The sequence below is a fragment of the Camelina sativa genome, chromosome 6, assembly GCF_030686135.1.
Source record: "Camelina sativa cultivar CO46 ecotype springtype chromosome 6, ASM3068613v1".
NCBI classification, from domain to species: Eukaryota; Viridiplantae; Streptophyta; class Magnoliopsida; order Brassicales; family Brassicaceae; genus Camelina; species Camelina sativa.
The window spans coordinates 27,580,618-27,597,564 of NC_141885.1; the positions used below are offsets into that span (position 1 = coordinate 27,580,618).

Genomic DNA, 16,947 nt, shown 5'->3' on the forward strand with positions numbered 1-16,947 from the left:
TAGGATTTAAACAGGAAAAAAAATCAAAGAATACAATAGATGTCAAGGCAATAAAATAAAGTAATGCTTTCTCCATCTAACTGAACTCTCTCGATTGTTTGTTAAAGAAGCAACAAAGACAAAGTTAAGGATCACACGATTATTGTAGAGCAATATGAATGGAGCGAAAGACTATTATTATTTATACATAGCTAGCTGCACACAAGTGTTCTGTTCTCTAGAGAAATCCCAGTTGGGTAGCATTTCTATAATAAAAAAATGGTTGCATTTCAACAATTAGATCTGTTAGGATACAAAGACTATATATTTGAAGGTCAATTTTTCTTTTAATATGTTTTAATCAAAATGACATAATCTTTTTTCCACATCTGATAAAATGGAATGAGTTTTTTTTTTTTGTTTTTTTCCATCAATTGATCGATCTCTATCTAGTTCACTGGTAACTGGTAAGTGGTACGTAACCCTCCTAAACTTTTCTTAAATAATCTGGTTTACTTTTCTTTTGGTCAAGTTGCAAATCGACGTACTTGGTCAAAAAGAGGTTGGCCGCTTACCAAATAAACCAACAGAAAGACTATAATATAAATAAGGAATCGATGTTGGAAATGCGCGATTAATAAGAAATTTGCAACGATTTATTGTATTAGATCAAAATCCCAAAACACCTGATTTAGATGTGTATGAGTTTTTTTCTTTTGGTTTACAACCATTTTGTAATTTTACAATCACTACTCATATACACATCACTGATTACACACCTGAGACACATCTATTATACAAATAGTTGTTATTGAAATTTTGTGTCGCTAACATTATATTTTTGTATCGTAGGTTGATCTTGACTATAACTAGTTAAGTACCACAATTTTTAGATGGTATCTATCAGCCTAATGGATAATTTTGTTCACAGATATGATAATATAATGGATAACATTATATTATTGTTTATTTATTTTGTTTTTGTTTTTTAGGAGACAATTCATAGGGCTGCACCTGCACCTATACTTCTCTTCATTCATACGTGTAATTATTATTATTTATTTATTTTTGTTAAGGACGACTAAAAGTGAAAAGTCACGATTACTAGCCTTTGATTTTACATTTAAATCTCTTAATCTGACTTATATTTGCTATGTGAGCGTACGCATATTAATTTGACGTCGCTTAGATGACGTAAGCTATATGACATAATAATCAAATACTATTAGACATGACTTGATATGTGTAATTGGTCTTGGTGAAGACACCCGTTAATGTTTCATTTCAACTTTTGTAGTTGGTGTTACTGATGAAATAATAATAACAGAGATACAATACTTTGATAATTTATTTCGGGGATCGGATTAGGAATCAAATTTTAGATGTTATATACTATTCGTTTAAATGTATCGCCGAGTCAACATTTCATATCGTATGTTCTCACCCTTTAAACAGTTGATGAATCTTTGAACTTCTTCATGGGTACGACAGAAACTTAAGACAGAGTTTATTGTGATCTGATTTTCTGGCTGAAAGAAAATTGTCTCGATTAACGTCATCATATTGGTGTAATCACTTGCTCTCATCAACATAGTAACAAAGGATTCATAATGTTGTAATTGTCAATGATCCACTTTGCTCCAATTGGGATATCTTTGTATATTCTTCAGTACTTTTATATACTTCAGTACTTGTATATACTTCAGTATCTTCATGGCATCGCAAATTAAACCTCCCGCGTCACATGCCACAAAAATACCATCGAAGAGATATGTAGATGGTTTGAAGTTTTGATCTGCAACAAGCTTGTGATACATGGAGTAGTATATTTAAACAAATAGTATATAACATGTGAGGAATAGTATATAACATCTAAAACAAGGGAAAAATCTGCAGTCGCCATCAACATTTAATTATCATTTTCATTTGCAATTGCTATATGAAAAAAACAAAATATGAATAAGATGAACACACCTCTCTATATTATTTGCATGACATTACTATCAATTTGTATGCAATGTGCATTGATTTCAGCTCATGACTTTAGATGGTGCCTTGCACAAGCTTAGTACAGCTAATAATACTTATCTATTTGGTGACTTTGAAGGTATTTAATATTTATGTACAATTCAATTAGACCTAAGATAACATAAAATTATGTTAAGAGTTTTACATAAATGACATGACAAAATTATTTATAGTTTGTAAAACTCTTCATGTCATTTATGTAAAATTATTCATGTCATTTAATTTTCTCTAATGCTGCACAATTTAATTTTGATTGATATGTGTAGATACATGGCTAAATTATTCAACCAACACACATTTGTAGGGTCCTTGTTAATAATGAACTTGTCTAAGTTAACTAACACTAGGATTAAAAAAAATAGTGGCAAATAATTTTTTTATATCGCACCTCCGACAAAAATATTGAAGCCTAATCACCAAATATAGACACAATAACAGATTGGTGAGTCAAATACCCGAACCATCAAATGGACCAATACCATATGCACTTGTTCGTTCTTGACTCCAAAAAGCCCATTATAGCTATTATTTATCACATCTAAGAGCGGCTATGATTTTCTGAACGGTGCATGATATCAGATTGTTAACGGTCTCGATTGATTCCACGTTGAGCTTAGTCGTAGGAAGAGAGTTAACCAAAATCTGAAAGGTCACAGTGAGAAGCGAACCGGTTTCCTCCATCCCTTGACCATCTGGAAGAATACCAAACCCAGAAGGAAGCAAAGCCACGTAAGCCGAATCTGCACCCTTCATCACAGCATGCATCGCAGGGATATCTACAGGTGCGTCTATGCTCGTCTCTTGTAGTATCAACATACTACTCTGATTCGCATTCATCGCTTTCACACACACACAAAATTGAGAAAATGGGTCAATAACGTGAAAACAAAAAAGTCAGAAGAGAGAGAGAGAAAATAAAATAAAGGTCCCAAAATGTCTTGTTGATTTTGACTTTTTTCACTGCATGCTTCCAAATTCAAGATTTGTCCTTTTCCAATCAATCACATACGCACGACAAGATTCATTCATCTGACCACAACTGTCATTTTCAAGACACATGCATGCATATGTATACTTACGGTGGATCGGAGTAAGGAGACGGAGTTGGATTGATCTTGGCCCATGAAGATGTTAGCAATCTCCTGCATTGGTCCACCGTTGGATAAAATGTCCCACTCCGATCTCAAAAGCACATCTCTCAGAAAGTCAAAGAGCCGTCGCGGTGGAACTGGTATCCACACGGATGTGGCTGCACTTAGGAGAATCCCCGGTGGTTCGCCGGAATCATCCATGTTCTTTCGAGTCATGATCCTCTCGTCTTCATCGATGTTACCAATCTCAAGTTTACTCCATTTTTGGGAAGAAGAAGCGCATACGCCTCTTCAGAACTTTTGAGTCATTCTTTGTGCTAGCTTCAACATGCTTTTCTTTCCTATGGAGCTTATGGCTGCATTTTATAAAAAAGAAAAAGCATTCAATAATCAGACAAAGGCGAAAATGTTATTAAAAGGAATGCGTTTTGAAGCGGTAAGCTTACGTATGGGTTTGTCGCGGTTGGGGATTGCTGAGGACATGAGGATGGTGAGGCTTTCGCATTGTCGTTGCAAAGCTGATATCCACCGTTTGGATCCGAAGGCGAGACCTGAGCTGACTAATGGACGATACAAGTGGTGTATATGGGTGTCATCGTACTCGGTGTGGTCAATCCATGTTACCTATGAGAAAATGAAGAAATTGTATTAGTATAGTATCAAATTATATATACAAATTGTCAACATCGAAAATGTTTTTTTTATTAACTTGGAAAATGGAGAAAAAGAATTAAGATGTTGACAGAAAATGACATGAAATTTAAAGTGATCATGGCAACAACATATTCAATTAAGTAAAGGTAGACTTTCCAGCATTACAATATACATGAACAATTTAATGTTAAACCTACAAAGTCCATACTATAAACAATTCTTGGAAAAGAGTGGACATATACATTACTGAATAAAACATTTACAGCTTGCAGTCATTTAACCCTTACAAATGCTCCAATTAAGTTGTAAATAATCAAACAATCGATTCGATGGAAGGACTAATTATTGTAGCATAGTATCTTTTTATGTACCTTATAGAGTAGCCATTTGGCATGTCTTGCACAAGGCAACCAGATGGTAGACTTCTACAGCTCAGAGACGTCTGAGCAGAGGCCGAGCCGCCTCGGTCGCTAATTCTATCAACATAGACATCCACAACCGCCCAAACACCTTCTGCATGTTGCTTACAAAACCTCAAGAAAGTCACTTGACGAACCGGCACAAGAGGTGATAGCAACTGAAGCTCTGCTTGCATCTACACTAAGTCACAATTAAACCAATCCCATTAAGAATATGATCCACTGGTCAAAAAGACAATAATGTAATGACTTGCGTGTGTATATATATACGTATTACCAAATAAAGAGCACCGTTTCTTGTCCCTCCCATACCACTAGAGATTGTTTCACTAGTCGAATTTCTTGCGATCATACATGGAAACATCTCGGCGCATCGTTCCTAACAAATTCAACAACACAGCCATCGTAACAATTAACATTTTTCAAAAATACATAAACTGTTATCGTGGTAGTTTGTCAAGTGGGCTAATTTAATCAAGTTACTAACCGAGTCCATTAAGGTTTCGACTAGGGCTAAGTTATTGATGATAACCATTCCAACTTCTTTAGAAGCTTCCGAGACAAACCCGTCCGGTTTAGGACCAAGGCAAGGTGTGAAAATTTTCTCGTATTCTTCACGGTTAAGCATTTCGCCTTTGCCTTTTGAGCTTGGTATCCAAAGCGGTTCGCTTCGAATAAGTAAGGTATTATTGCATTTCCTCTTTTTTTCACTTAGTTTATTATTACAAGCATTGAGCATATATATAGCAAAGGTATTTTAGGGTTTAGGTTTCCTCTTCGCAGCCAAGTATAGCAAACCTATTGGCTAGTTTAATTTTGGCATCGCAGCTCAATTGCTTTTGCTTTTTGAACTTGTCTTGTTGTGTGTCTTGTTCCAAGTTTGTCTTTGGTTCAGCCTTTGACTTGTCTTCTTGTGCAGGAAGCTTCTGGATCTTGAATGCATTGTTTGGCTGCGTACTGGGCTTAGGCCTGTAAACTTGCTTGATAGCCTTGTTGGGCTTCTTAGTGTTTGAGCCCATTTGGTTAGACAAAAGTGAAATCACGTTTGTCCCGTTGACCGACGCTTCTTCTTTTTCATTCTCTCCGACATATCTAATCTGTATTTTCATTTTCGTGTCTGTTGGTGATCCATGGTGATCCGTAGGTATCCTGCTTATAGTCCCCCTCAAACTCGGAGTGGGTGGAAAGGACACGCCGAGTTTGGTCCGCAGATGCTCGAAAGCACCAAACGGTAAAGATTTGGTGAAGATATCCGCGAGTTGGAACTCACCGGAAATGTGCGTGACGGTCAAAGTTCCGAGGGCGACGCGCTCACGAACATAGTGATAGTGGGTCTCAAAGTGTTTGCTGCGTTTATGATAGGCCGGATTCGCCGTCAAGTAAACAGCGGAGAGATTGTCACAGAAGATCTCCGGTGCTTTAGGAAGCGGAATCCGGAGTTCCCGGAGAATTTTACAAAGCCATGTGACTTCAGATGCGGCTTCGGAGAGAGCTCGATACTCTGCTTCAGTGGAGCTTTTGGAGACCGAGTCCTGTTTTTGAACGGCCCAGGAGATGATGTTCTTGCCCAAGTAGGTGCAGTAGCCACCAGTTGATCGACGAGTCAAATCACAGCCAGCATGATCGCTATCATTGTAAGCTCGAACAGTACAGTCTGTGTTTTTATGAAATGAGATCCCCATGGTCGTTGTACCCTTGATGTAGCGTAAGATCCTTTTGAGCAGGTTAAAATCGGAGTACATAGGAGCATGCATCCTCTGACACACGAAGTTGACAGCAAATTGAAGGTCAGGCCGAGTAAGAGTCAGGTACTGAAGTTTACCTGCCAGGCTGCGGAAGTATGTTGGATCAGGGAAGAGAGCATCATTGGCGATACGACGATGAATGTCCTGGGCAAGGGAGTTGGCATCGGGTTACACTTTTCCATCTGAGCTACCACCAGTAAGTCTTCTGCGTATTTTTGTTGAGATAGGAAAAGTCCCCCTGAATGATATTGAAACTGTATGCCAAGGAAATAGTGTAGTTTTCCCAAGTCTTTCATTCTGAATTGTTTATTTAATTCGTTCAACAACCTTGTCAGGGTTGCAGAGCTGTTTCCTGTTATGGCCATATCATCGACGTACAGCAGGAGAACTATCATGGCATCGTCTTTGATGTAGACAAACAGAGACGGATCCAACTGACTGCAGTAGAAGCCAAATTCAAGTAAGAACTTACTGAATTTATCGAACCAAGCTCTTGGTGATTGCTTGAGGCCGTAAAGAGACTTGTGGAGAAGGCAGACGTGATCAGGCTTTGTTGGATCCACAAACCCGGTAGGTTGTTTCATGTATACTGTCTCTATTAAGTCTCCATGCAAAAAAGCGTTTTTAACATCCATTTGTTTTATTTCCCAGTTCATGATGGTAGCCAAATGAAGGACAGATCGCACAGTGGGAGTTCTGACCACTGGACTATAAGTCTCAAGGTAATCAATTCCCTTTTCCTGGTCAAAGCCTTTTGCGACTAACCGGGCTTTGAGTTTATCTAAGGTTCCGTCTGCATTCAGCTTCGTTCGAAACACCCACTTACAACCTAGGACGTGCATATCTGGTGTGGGTGGAGTGAGAGACCAGGTATTTGCTTCTTTACAGTTACTCATTTCTTCTCCCATTGCATTGTTCCATCCTTCATGCTTCAAAGCTTCTGTTACAGTTTTAGGCTCCGGATATGACACTTTGTGGGTCATAAGTGCATATCTCGGATTTGGTTTTCGAATGCCTGCTTTTGACCGTGTAATCATTTGATGTGTAGGTTGACTTGATGAAGAATCTTCGACAGGACCAATGTCTTGAGAAGCATTGGCTGCTGCATTCTCATCATGTCAACAACCGGATTTTGAGAGTAATCCTGCTGATCAATTATATCTGATGAGAGTAATGGTGGAGAAGCAGTTGATGGAGTGTCAACCCTGCTTGCTTCTGGCAATGTACTAGCATTGTTCGTGTCAATAACCTCAGGTGTTGTGCCTTCCTCGTTCACATCACTCTCATTGTTTGGTGTAGGTAGAGGAAGTGGTGTAGTAATACTGCTTGTTTCTGTTGGTGTTGACACATGTGTACCGATGCTACCCGTTTCTTGCGAGGAATGTGACGGAGTGGATGGAGCTGTAGAGACCCTTGGAGATGAAGGGAGAGAGCTGTTGCCTATAGAAGCAGGATCAGAGCCTGTCGTACACCCAGTACTCTCTCCTTCAAGCAAAGGTACTGCAGCTACACTACTCTGCTGTGGTAAAGGTGGGAAGTCAGCTTCCGTGAAATTTGGCTGACTTGGGGAAGCCTTGTTTGTTTCTGCTGTTGCAGATGCTTGTGCAGAAGATGTCTCTGCGGTTGCTGACGCTTGTACAAATGGTGTTTCCAAGATGTGAAGCCAAAGTTTCATCAGTGGTGTTGGATTAGAGGGATGTTGATGTCGATGTGAGTGTGCAAATGGGTAGGACTCTTCATCAAACAACACATGTCGACTAATGTAAACTCTGCATGTGGTAGGTACTAAGCATCGATAGCCTTATACTTTTCATTGTATCCTAAGAACACACACTTGAGTGATCGTGGATCGAACTTTGTGTCAGCATAGTCTCTGAGAGTGGGGAAGCAGGCACAACCAAACACCCTGAGAGCTGAGTAGTCCGGAGTCTTCCCCATTAAAGCTTCATACGGACTACATCCTTTGGTAAGCGTAGAGGTAGGTAGAAGATTTATCAGAAAATTGGCTGTATAAAAGGCTCCAACCCAAAAAATTTGAGGTACCCGTCCTTGGAACATCATCGATAGTCCCAATTCAACGATATGTCTGTGTTTTCTTTCAGCCAGGCCATTCTGTTGGGGAGTATGAGGACAAGAGACTAGCTGTTGGATGCCACATTTTTGTAAGTGACTCAGAAACATTGAACTCATGAATTCACCTCCACCATCACACTGAAAGATTCCTATCTTAGTTTGAAACTGATTTTCGACTCTTGCTTGGAATATAGTGAAGACGGAGAAGAAATCAGATTTCAACTTTAATGGATACAGCTAACAGAAGCGTGAGTAATTGTCAATGAAAATTACATAATAGCGAAAACCTTGAAAAGACGTTATTGGATCAGGTCCCCAAAGGTCACAGTGGATCCTTTCTAATGGCCTAGAGGCAACATAACTAGAAGAAGAAAAAGGTAGTCTCCTACTCTTGCCAAGCTGGCATGCTTCACACATCCTCTTGACACTTTTTTTAACTAGAATAGCTTTTATTGCAGATAGTTGTTGAAGGACTTGATCGTTTGGATGCCCCAGTCTCCTATGCCAGACGTCTTCACTTACGGTGTGTTGTCGAGAGGAGTAGAAGACTGCCTTAGGTGAGTCCTTCAGTAAGTACAAACCATTATTGTAGTTTCCTAGGATCATCAGCCTCTTTGTTGCCTTTTCATTAACACGAACCGCATCATTATCAAATTGGAAAGAACAGGGATAGTCATTTGTTGCCTTAGAGACTGACAATAACGATTTTGTAATATCAGGACAAACCAAAACATCATTGAGAGGGAGCTTACCAGACGTTGTCTGAAGGCTGGTTGATCCGGTGTGAGTTATGGGAAGGAAGTTACCATCGCCAATCATAACTGACTTTGTTCCATGGTATGACTGAGCTTTCTGCAGATTGTGTGGAGAGTTGGTGACATGTACGTTAGCTCCGGAGTCAGTTACCCACTCGGTTCCTCCATGATCAGTGACATCTGTAATCCTTAAGGCGGCTAAGGCTTGAGGTATGTCTTCATTCTGATAGCTACTGTCAAATCTGTACCAGCATTTTATAGCAGGATGGCTTGATTTGTTGCAGATTTGACACACTACCGTTGCATCCATGCCATTGGTGTGTGAAGGAATTTGTTGTGGGAAGCCTCTGCCTTTGGTGGTGAAGAATTTGCCTCGTCCACGAGATCTACCGTTTCTTCCTCTTCCACGACCGGGTTGACTGGTAAAGAAGGCCGTGTGAGGTGACACTTCTTGTACCGCACTGTAAGTAGACATTCTATCTGCGTAGCTTATGAGCCGAGAGGTAACATCATCAAGGGTGGGTGGTGGAACCAGATCTATTTTTTCTTCAATGGATACTTTGATAGGTTCGTACTCTCTACCTAGCCCCTTAAGCGCTGCGAAAATCTTCATTTTTTCTGGTACTGGACTACCAATAGACGCTAACTGCTCACAAACACTCCTTATGTCTCTTAAGTATTCCGACATAGGTCTCTCTAACTTTTCTGAAGATTGTAACTTGCCTTGCAGTTCAAAGAGACGTGAAGATGATACCTTGTTGAAGTGCCTTGTCAGAGCATTCCAAAGTTCTTGAGCCGTTGTAGTGCCAGTGACTTCAGCGAGGATATCTTCTGATAGAGAGCCGAGAAGCCACGCTCTGACAATCTGGTCAGCCCTGAACCATTCGTTGTAGTTTGGATTCTGAACAGTGGTGATTTGACCTCCAATGTGTGGAATTTGAATGACAGCACCGGGAGGAGAAAATGACCCGTTCACAAACCCAAGAAGATTCTGACCAGATAAGAACGACTCGAACTGAGATTTCCATGAGATGTAGTTTTTCTGGTTAAGCTTTAGAGTAACACAATTTGAAATGTTTAATGCAGGAAAAGGAAAAGAGTAGAGTTTCATGGATTGATTAGCCATGGCTCTGATACAATAAAAAAATAAGGTATTATTGCATTTCCTCTTTTTTTTCACTTAGTTTATTATTACAAGCATTGAGCATATATATAGCAAAGGTATTTTAGGGTTTAGGTTTCCTCTTCGCAGCCAAATATAGCAAACCTATTGGCTAGTTTAATTTTGGCATCGCAGCTCAATTGCTTTTGCTTTTTGAACTTGTCTTGTTGTGTGTCTTGTTCCAAGTTTGTCTTTGGTTCAGTCTTTGACTTGTATTCTTGTGCAGGAAGCTTCTGGATTTTGAATGCATTGTTTGGCTGCGTACTGGGCTTAGGCCTGTAAACTTGCTTGATAGCCTTGTTGGGCTTCTTAGTGTTTGAGCCCATTTGGTTAGACAAAAGTGAAATCACTTTTGTCCCGTTGACCGGCGCTTCTTCTTTCTCATTCTCTCCGACAGATCTAATCTGTACTTTCATTTTCGTGTCTGTTGGTGATCCATGGTGATCCGTAGGTATCCTGCTTATACGCTTGTCTGCGCCATTTTCACGAGCTCGTCCATTGCGGAAAGAGCCAACTCCAAATACAATGACTTCTGATCAAGACCGGTCCCAACATCCGTGGCACGGTTAAACGGAGCTACTAAACCGGAGAAGAAAGGAGACGAAATCTCGAATCCAGCAGGTGGGACGAGAGTGAAACCGCCACCACCGTAACCGTTTTTTGTACCGACGCCTAGTTGAAGTGCGGAGTTTGGTAACAGATTATGTGAACCGGTTGCGTCATCGTCAGACCGGTTAATGAATTTACCGGCTAAAGCACATATACGGTCAAGTTCGTCTTTAAGGCGTGAGTTCTCAATCCTTAAGTGGTGCTCTTCAAGCGAAATCTCGCCGAGAACGGCGGCGCCACCGCAATGACCACACATCGGATTCCTAATGGCTTCTCGTGCAGACATGTTCTCTGCTCGGAGCTTATCGTTCTCTTGTCTCAATAAAGAGTTTTCGTGGCGCTCAATTTGCGTCTACCGGAAAACAAACAATATATAAGAAAATATTTTTAAAATTAAATATAATAAACTTTGACTTGAGTAAGGCGGTTTTGGAACCAGAACTTGACTTGTCGAGAATCCAAGTTAAGCCGACGGCTAAGATCTAGCCGTTGTTTCTCATCGGGATGAGGACACTCCTTGAAAACCCTAAAACAAAATCGACGACGACGGTTGAAATTTCTATAGTTAATTAATTAAATTAATAAAAAAGGGATTTATGGAGTAATAAAATTACAATTCGAGTTCTTGAATTTGTTGAGGAGTATGTCGGTGGTAACATTTCTTTTTTTTCAAAGGTCTATCAGAAGCGTCAAAGTCATCGTCGCCGGAGAGTGCTTCGGCGTTATCGCTTCCAGATCTGCTCTCCGGACTTCTCCGACTAACACTCACCTCGAAACTCTCGCCAGTTCTTGTGGCTTCTCCGTTCGTTTGCTGCTGGAGGAAATTGTAAACGTTTGAGATCGACAAAACAAAACCATTCATAATATTTAACTTATAACCGTACGAGGCCAAGAGAGAGACGGGGAGATGAGAATATAGATTTAACGAGACCACCGGACATAGCGGCGGAAGAGAAATCGTTTCCACCACCGGAGGAATTGTCGTCGTCGTGATGGAGAAAACCGCTAAAATTCATTTTTAAAAACCAAGAAAACAGCTGATGTATATATGATATAACCCACAAACTCTACTCTTATTATAAATTAAAATCCGTAACGGATGAAGTTTTTTTTGTAGCTTCGGTGTATGTTCATGGAAGAAGACGAAAAAGTGGTTTCAGATTTGTTCAGACGAGAAAGAAGAGATGTGGTGTCTTCGAAGCCTTACAAAAGTACAGCCAACAACAGTTTGGTTGACACTTCACTATCTCTAACCTCTTTTTTTCTCTTTCCCATGCTAATAAAAGTCCACTCGGATGTGACAATTACGGTCTTGCCCTTCTCTGGACACTTCACACTATTATTATTAGCTTCAGACTAATATGGACCATCTATGGTCCCGGAAGCTATATGCCCTTCTCTTTCACTTCGACATTGCATTCCCTTATTATTAGTATTTTTTTTTTGTTTTGCGAAATTTTTATGACTTTTACTTTGATAGTACAATTTTTTATATTTAGGAAAGATCTTTGTTACAATTTTTTTATAAACTGGTGATAAAAGGGTAAGTAAAAGGTCGAGATGGGCTGTTGTAAAGTGTGGCTGGCTAGTTAATAACTTAATATTACATGGCCCATATTCGGAATTGTATACTGCTAAGAGTTATTGCGATATAACCTAAGAATCAATAATTTAATGATTGGGTAGTAATGGTCTAATGGACGTGAAAAGCTGTCGAAATGAACTGCTTCATTTATATAACATATATGCTTTTTCTTACTCGAAATACAGAAACCAAAAGGCCGGCAGGAAAAAAGTAGCCTTTCACACCAAGAAAGGCAAAACAATATTGTTCATAAATATCATATTTTCCAAGATGATTACTGTTATATTATTTGTATATATCTCAGCTTCAAATGAACAATTTTAGATGCTTTTCTCACTATTTTATCGGAAAACTTGACTTAGGAAACCACGAGGCGGTGGGCTAGTGGTTCTAGTCTTGGTGGAAGAGTCGTCATATTGGTCTAGGTCAGAGATCGATTCTCCCCAAGAACAAGAATTACTCAATTTTATCCATTTGGCCATATGGGTATGGGTCTATTGCTTACGGCCCATTTGCATAAAAGGGGGATCCTACCCATGAGATGACCTTCTCCTAGAGAGATTAGTCTTGGATCCCTACATAGGTCCGGCAAGTTAACAAAAAAAAAAAAAAACTTGACTTAGGACTATGACTTTAAGAAGACTTGCATAAGAAGTACTATATTTAACGAGATCTGTAATACGAGTGGTGAAAATAGCCTTTTCCGAAACGTTGGAAAAACTTTAATAATAAAAATCAAGTTCCATACTGTGTATATCACAAACAATCTTCCTTTGATAATAAATAGTGAAAAAAGTCTGTAACAGTAAATATTTTGGTACCCAAATCAACGACAAAAAAAAAAAAAAAAATCGTCCAAATACTAATGAAAATATGAAATTAAAAATACTATATAAATTTTTAATGACGAAAGGTAGCTGTCAAGCCTATCATATGGTTAAATATGAAGAAACTACTCTTGACATAACAAAAATAAAAAATTTCACACTTACTACAGTCAACATGCAATCATGCATGTTGTCAAACAAATCATAGGTTAATGTCATGACTTGATGACTACTAGTTAGTTACTTACTAAATAAGCTCTCGTGATGGGTTAATGCCATGATACTACTCGTCGTTTTATCAAAGGATCTGAATTTGGATTGGCACTGGGAAATGAAAAGCGAATACTAAACTCACATAGTCATTACCATATAGTATAAATTCTCAAAAAAGATTTGAGGGCTGCAATCAGAGAAGACATTCGAATATGAGATGATAATAATAACATTGTTCTTTCCCAAAAATTTTAAAACATTCCAAATACCATAAATTCTTAATTAACGTCCTAACCAAAAAAAAATCTTAATTAACGTAGTGGGCCAAAGTTTTCACAAGTGTACCAAGTTTTTATCCTACAATACATAGTTGGGTGTATACGTATACGTACGTACTCAGTCTTATGATTTAGAATTTTATACGATGAGATCTTGTAAACTACTTTTTTGTTTATTTCTTAGAATAAGAATAATGACAACAATCATTGACAATTTATTGTTGTAAAAAAAAAAAATCAAAATCAAAACCAAAAAGCATAACATTGTAAGAAAAAGAAATGAAAGTTTTTACCAAAAAAAAAAAAAAAAAAAAAGAAATGAAAGAAAAAAAATCTCAAAATCATGAGAAAGCACTAGTATTGTTTTTATCTTCCTCAGGAGCAGCAACGGTCCAGTATTGTTTCACCGCATAGTAAATCTTTTCTCTTTCATGAGGACCCTTCTCGTGGTCAGCAATTCTACCTTCCCATTGTAATCCTTTGGTTAATATCTTAACCTTGATCAAAATGTCCACGTCATCTCTTATTATCACTCCACCACCCGGTCTAAGAATCCGGTCCATCTCCAACAATATCTTCTCCGGTTCACATTTACCTTGGTATAATGTGAAAACCGAGTCAGCGTGGATAAAATCATACGTTCTTGGATACGTCGACATCGCTTCACACCTAATGAAAAGAAGAAAAACCGGATTAAACCATAACCTTACAGAAAGAAAATTCCGGTTTAGTTTAAGTTCGGTTTATGCTTACCAGTTTTGATACGTTCCAATGAGACCACGCTCGTAAATGACACCGAGGGTATTGAGCTTAGCCTCTACAGGGACAACGTTCATGACCCAGACTGGATCATCAGCTAGAGCCGCCGCGAAACCACCGAGATAAGCGTTCATGTCAACTAAGTTTCTGTATCTCCCGCTTTCACCCAACTGGTAGTCTAATTTCTTGTAATAAGAAACTCTCTGTTTCCACAGTTTCGTGTTATCCAAGAAAGCTTCAGGTGTGATTTCCTCGAGATCGCCTTTGTTTACTCTCGGAGGAACCGCGTATAACCTAGCCGGCCACTTCTCTACCTTGCCTCCAGCCACCGTCTTAAGATCCCCCGCCTCATCAACTTCAGGTAATGGCGTCAAACAAGAATCCATCTTCGTATACCTAAAATCATTCGAATTTTTTAGCCAAATTCTAAACTACTTATAAATCTTAGATATAGAAGCTGATTGATTGATTACCAGGCCATGTCGGGATCTTGATCATGACGACAAAACTCCGGATTCTTCAAGAGCTGTCTGGTTTGCTTACAGTGAATGTGGTTTAAGGGTTTTTGCCAAATAGCAAGATCATCTCTCTGAACAACTTTCTTCCAACACAAGTTTCTCGCGACCTTCTCGATCTGAGTCTGCTCTGCATTCAAATCATCCATCGTCCTTTCCCATCCTTTCCAACGTTGCTGCCAATTAATTGGCGGTCCAGAAAGTATCCAATACCCTCCTGGTCTTAAAACTCTATCCACCTCCATCAAGTAAGCCCCATCTGCAACACAACACAAAAGTGTTATTTATTACAACTCAAAAAGGGAGTGAGTTCGAACTTGTTTAGGGTTTAGATTCGAACCATTTTGGCCCCAAGGGATAAGGCAACGAGAGCAATGTGCTAAGTCAAAGGCTCTAGAAGGGTACGGTAAGCGGATTGTAGCCATGATTCCGATCATCGCCGGCACGCCACGCTCGAGTGCGAACTGGACCTGAGCTTCGTGTGTGTCCCTTGGTGCAAATGACATCGTTGTAATGTTTCTTGATAAAAGATACGCACCGAAACTTGCCACCTGTAAAACCAAAGACACATTTGATTGGTCATATATACCAAACAAAAGTTAGAAAACTAAGGCACATTAAAAATAAAAATAAAAAATAAAGTCAAACTAAGAGAAACAAAAAATTCTTCATTTTGACTCTTTTGTTACCAAGTTTATTTTTTCAACTTTACAGGTTTAGCAGTAAAGTATGAGTAGGTCAATAGCGACATTATACGATTAGGTGACTTAGCGGGTAACACTCAGAAACCAAAGATGTTGAAAAAAGCAATATGTTTTATTTTCTAATCTAGTACGAATTCCAAAATAGTGATGCACTAATCAAACGAAATTAGACTAGATATGACTAGATTAAGGATATGCATGAATATATCTTGTTAGTTTAAAATGGACGTCCCAACAGATTTATTCGATTTTAACAGATTGGTGAGAGAGAAAATCTTATTTTATTTTCTTTAATTTTTGATTATTAAAAAAAAAAATGATCGAACCGGGTGGTTCGGTTTAATCGGAGGGAAGAGGAATTAAAAACGTACCCCGCAACCGGTATCGATGGCTGTACGGATAGAGCCGCCGCTGAGATCAATCAACCGTCCGATATCGTCAAGGTAAGCATCAGCGCCACGTGGAAACATCGTACCGCCACCAGGGAACCAAAACCGGTCATTCTCGTACCGGACCCAATTCTGATTCTTCTTCTCAATTGTAAGCTCCGTGTGAGGCACATTAGCGAACCACGCCACGTCACGGCTCTCAGGCCACCGGAACGGCGTTTTGTAACCGTACGGCGCCGGGATTCGACATTTCAAGATTTCTTCTCTCTCGGGACAGTGCCTTTGCCTGTACTCCAGCCTCTCTCTCGGGAACTTCAACGATCGCTTCGCGTCTTCGCAAGGCGTGTGCTCGCTCAGCTCGGCGCCGCACGACGGAAAACTCACGGCGGTTTCCTTCACCGGAGGCGGATCTTGAATGTTGTGGTGCGCGTCGAAGTCGAGATCTTTCGTGGAACTTGGTTTGGTGAACGTCTCGCACGGTGTACCGTCTGAATCATCGAAGGCGGCGCGTGGATTCGGCACCGTGTTTTGCCAAATACCGAGAAGGTAGCTCCCGAGGCAGAGAAGCGCCACTAGGGTTACGTAGTAAAGATTCGACTTCTTAGACCGAGATGACATTCTTGTAAATAAATTCATCTCTTTGGGAAAAAAAAAAAACGATCAACCAAATGGATGAGTAGTTTTCAGAAACGAAATCAAAATATTTATATCAACCAAATGGACGAGAGTCGAATCGAATGTGTGACGAGTGAAGTTTTCAAGGGGTTGATATGAAGTGGTTCGAGGGTGTAATATAAAGGGAGAGGAGAGAAAAACAAATAAGAGCGAGTGTTCGGTACGCGCATTAATGAGGGTTTTTTTTTAATAATGATGTATTGTTCGTGAGAGATTAGGCTTAAACGTGCGAGCTTGTTATAGGCAACAACAATGGGGGGGGGGGGGGAATTATTTTGTTCACAATATTATTCTTTTCCAATTTCATCAAATGATTAGATTTAGTTTTGGAAAATTATGGATTGTGTACATATTCATGCACTACTAATATGAGAAATATATCTTTCAATTTTTGAAAGAGTTTTTAATGTTTTGTATCAAAGTTTTCCTTATAACTTGTGTTAATCTTACCAATTTTTTTTAAAGAAAGGAATCCGTGTATGTGAGA

The 16,947-nt window shown here is 39.3% G+C and overlaps 3 protein-coding genes and 1 pseudogene across 3 annotated transcripts; all 4 read right to left on the minus strand.

Annotated features, from left to right (window-relative positions):
- Window positions 1–2,389: 2,389 nt before the first annotated feature.
- Window positions 2,390–3,451, minus strand: LOC104793530 (homeobox-leucine zipper protein HDG1-like; annotated as a pseudogene).
- A 433-nt stretch (window positions 3,452–3,884) lies between these two features.
- Window positions 3,885–4,799, minus strand: LOC104699466 (homeobox-leucine zipper protein HDG1-like). Its single transcript, XM_087456268.1, has 4 exons — window positions 4,659–4,799; window positions 4,449–4,550; window positions 4,124–4,347; window positions 3,885–3,945 (listed from the first exon to the last, which is right to left on the minus strand). Exons 1-4 carry the CDS (start codon window positions 4,797–4,799, stop codon window positions 3,885–3,887), a joined length of 528 nt encoding a protein of 175 aa, XP_087312394.1.
- A 5,567-nt stretch (window positions 4,800–10,366) lies between these two features.
- LOC104699467 (homeobox-leucine zipper protein HDG1) lies at window positions 10,367–11,531 on the minus strand. Its single transcript, XM_087456269.1, has 4 exons — window positions 11,400–11,531; window positions 11,130–11,329; window positions 10,963–11,041; window positions 10,367–10,867 (listed from the first exon to the last, which is right to left on the minus strand). Exons 1-4 carry the CDS (start codon window positions 11,529–11,531, stop codon window positions 10,367–10,369), a joined length of 912 nt encoding a protein of 303 aa, XP_087312395.1.
- Window positions 11,532–13,570: 2,039 nt separating this feature from the next.
- On the minus strand, window positions 13,571–16,837 carry LOC104793531 (putative methyltransferase PMT16). The gene is made up of 5 exons (XM_010519890.3): window positions 15,768–16,837; window positions 15,033–15,243; window positions 14,651–14,951; window positions 14,172–14,573; window positions 13,571–14,087 (listed from the first exon to the last, which is right to left on the minus strand). Exons 1-5 carry the CDS (start codon window positions 16,419–16,421, stop codon window positions 13,760–13,762), a joined length of 1,896 nt encoding a protein of 631 aa, XP_010518192.1. The 5' UTR covers window positions 16,422–16,837; the 3' UTR covers window positions 13,571–13,759.
- Between the last annotated feature and the right edge of the window lie 110 nt (window positions 16,838–16,947).

What these genes read in the sequence shown, in the direction of transcription:
- LOC104793531 (XM_010519890.3), bottom strand. Translation starts at nt 16,421, where the DNA reads ATGAATTTATTTACAAGAATGTCATCTCGGTCTAAGAAGTCGAATCTT. An exon ending in TATCCCTTGGGGCCAAAATG is followed by an intron (nt 14,952 to 15,032) that starts GTTCGAATCTAA and finishes GTTGTGTTGCAG; the next exon opens with ATGGGGCTTACTTGATGGAG. An exon ending in CAAGATCCCGACATGGCCTG is followed by an intron (nt 14,574 to 14,650) that starts GTAATCAATCAA and finishes GAATGATTTTAG; the next exon opens with GTATACGAAGATGGATTCTT.
- LOC104699466 (XM_087456268.1), bottom strand. Translation starts at nt 4,799, where the DNA reads ATGCTTAACCGTGAAGAATACGAGAAAATTTTCACACCTTGCCTTGGT. An exon ending in TCGAAACCTTAATGGACTCG is followed by an intron (nt 4,551 to 4,658) that starts GTTAGTAACTTG and finishes TGAATTTGTTAG; the next exon opens with GAACGATGCGCCGAGATGTT. An exon ending in GAAACGGTGCTCTTTATTTG is followed by an intron (nt 4,348 to 4,448) that starts GTAATACGTATA and finishes GACTTAGTGTAG; the next exon opens with ATGCAAGCAGAGCTTCAGTT.
- LOC104699467 (XM_087456269.1), bottom strand. Translation starts at nt 11,531, where the DNA reads ATGAATTTTAGCGGTTTTCTCCATCACGACGACGACAATTCCTCCGGT. An exon ending in CAAATTCAAGAACTCGAATT is followed by an intron (nt 11,042 to 11,129) that starts GTAATTTTATTA and finishes ATTTTGTTTTAG; the next exon opens with GGTTTTCAAGGAGTGTCCTC. An exon ending in TTAACTTGGATTCTCGACAA is followed by an intron (nt 10,868 to 10,962) that starts GTCAAGTTCTGG and finishes GTTTTCCGGTAG; the next exon opens with ACGCAAATTGAGCGCCACGA.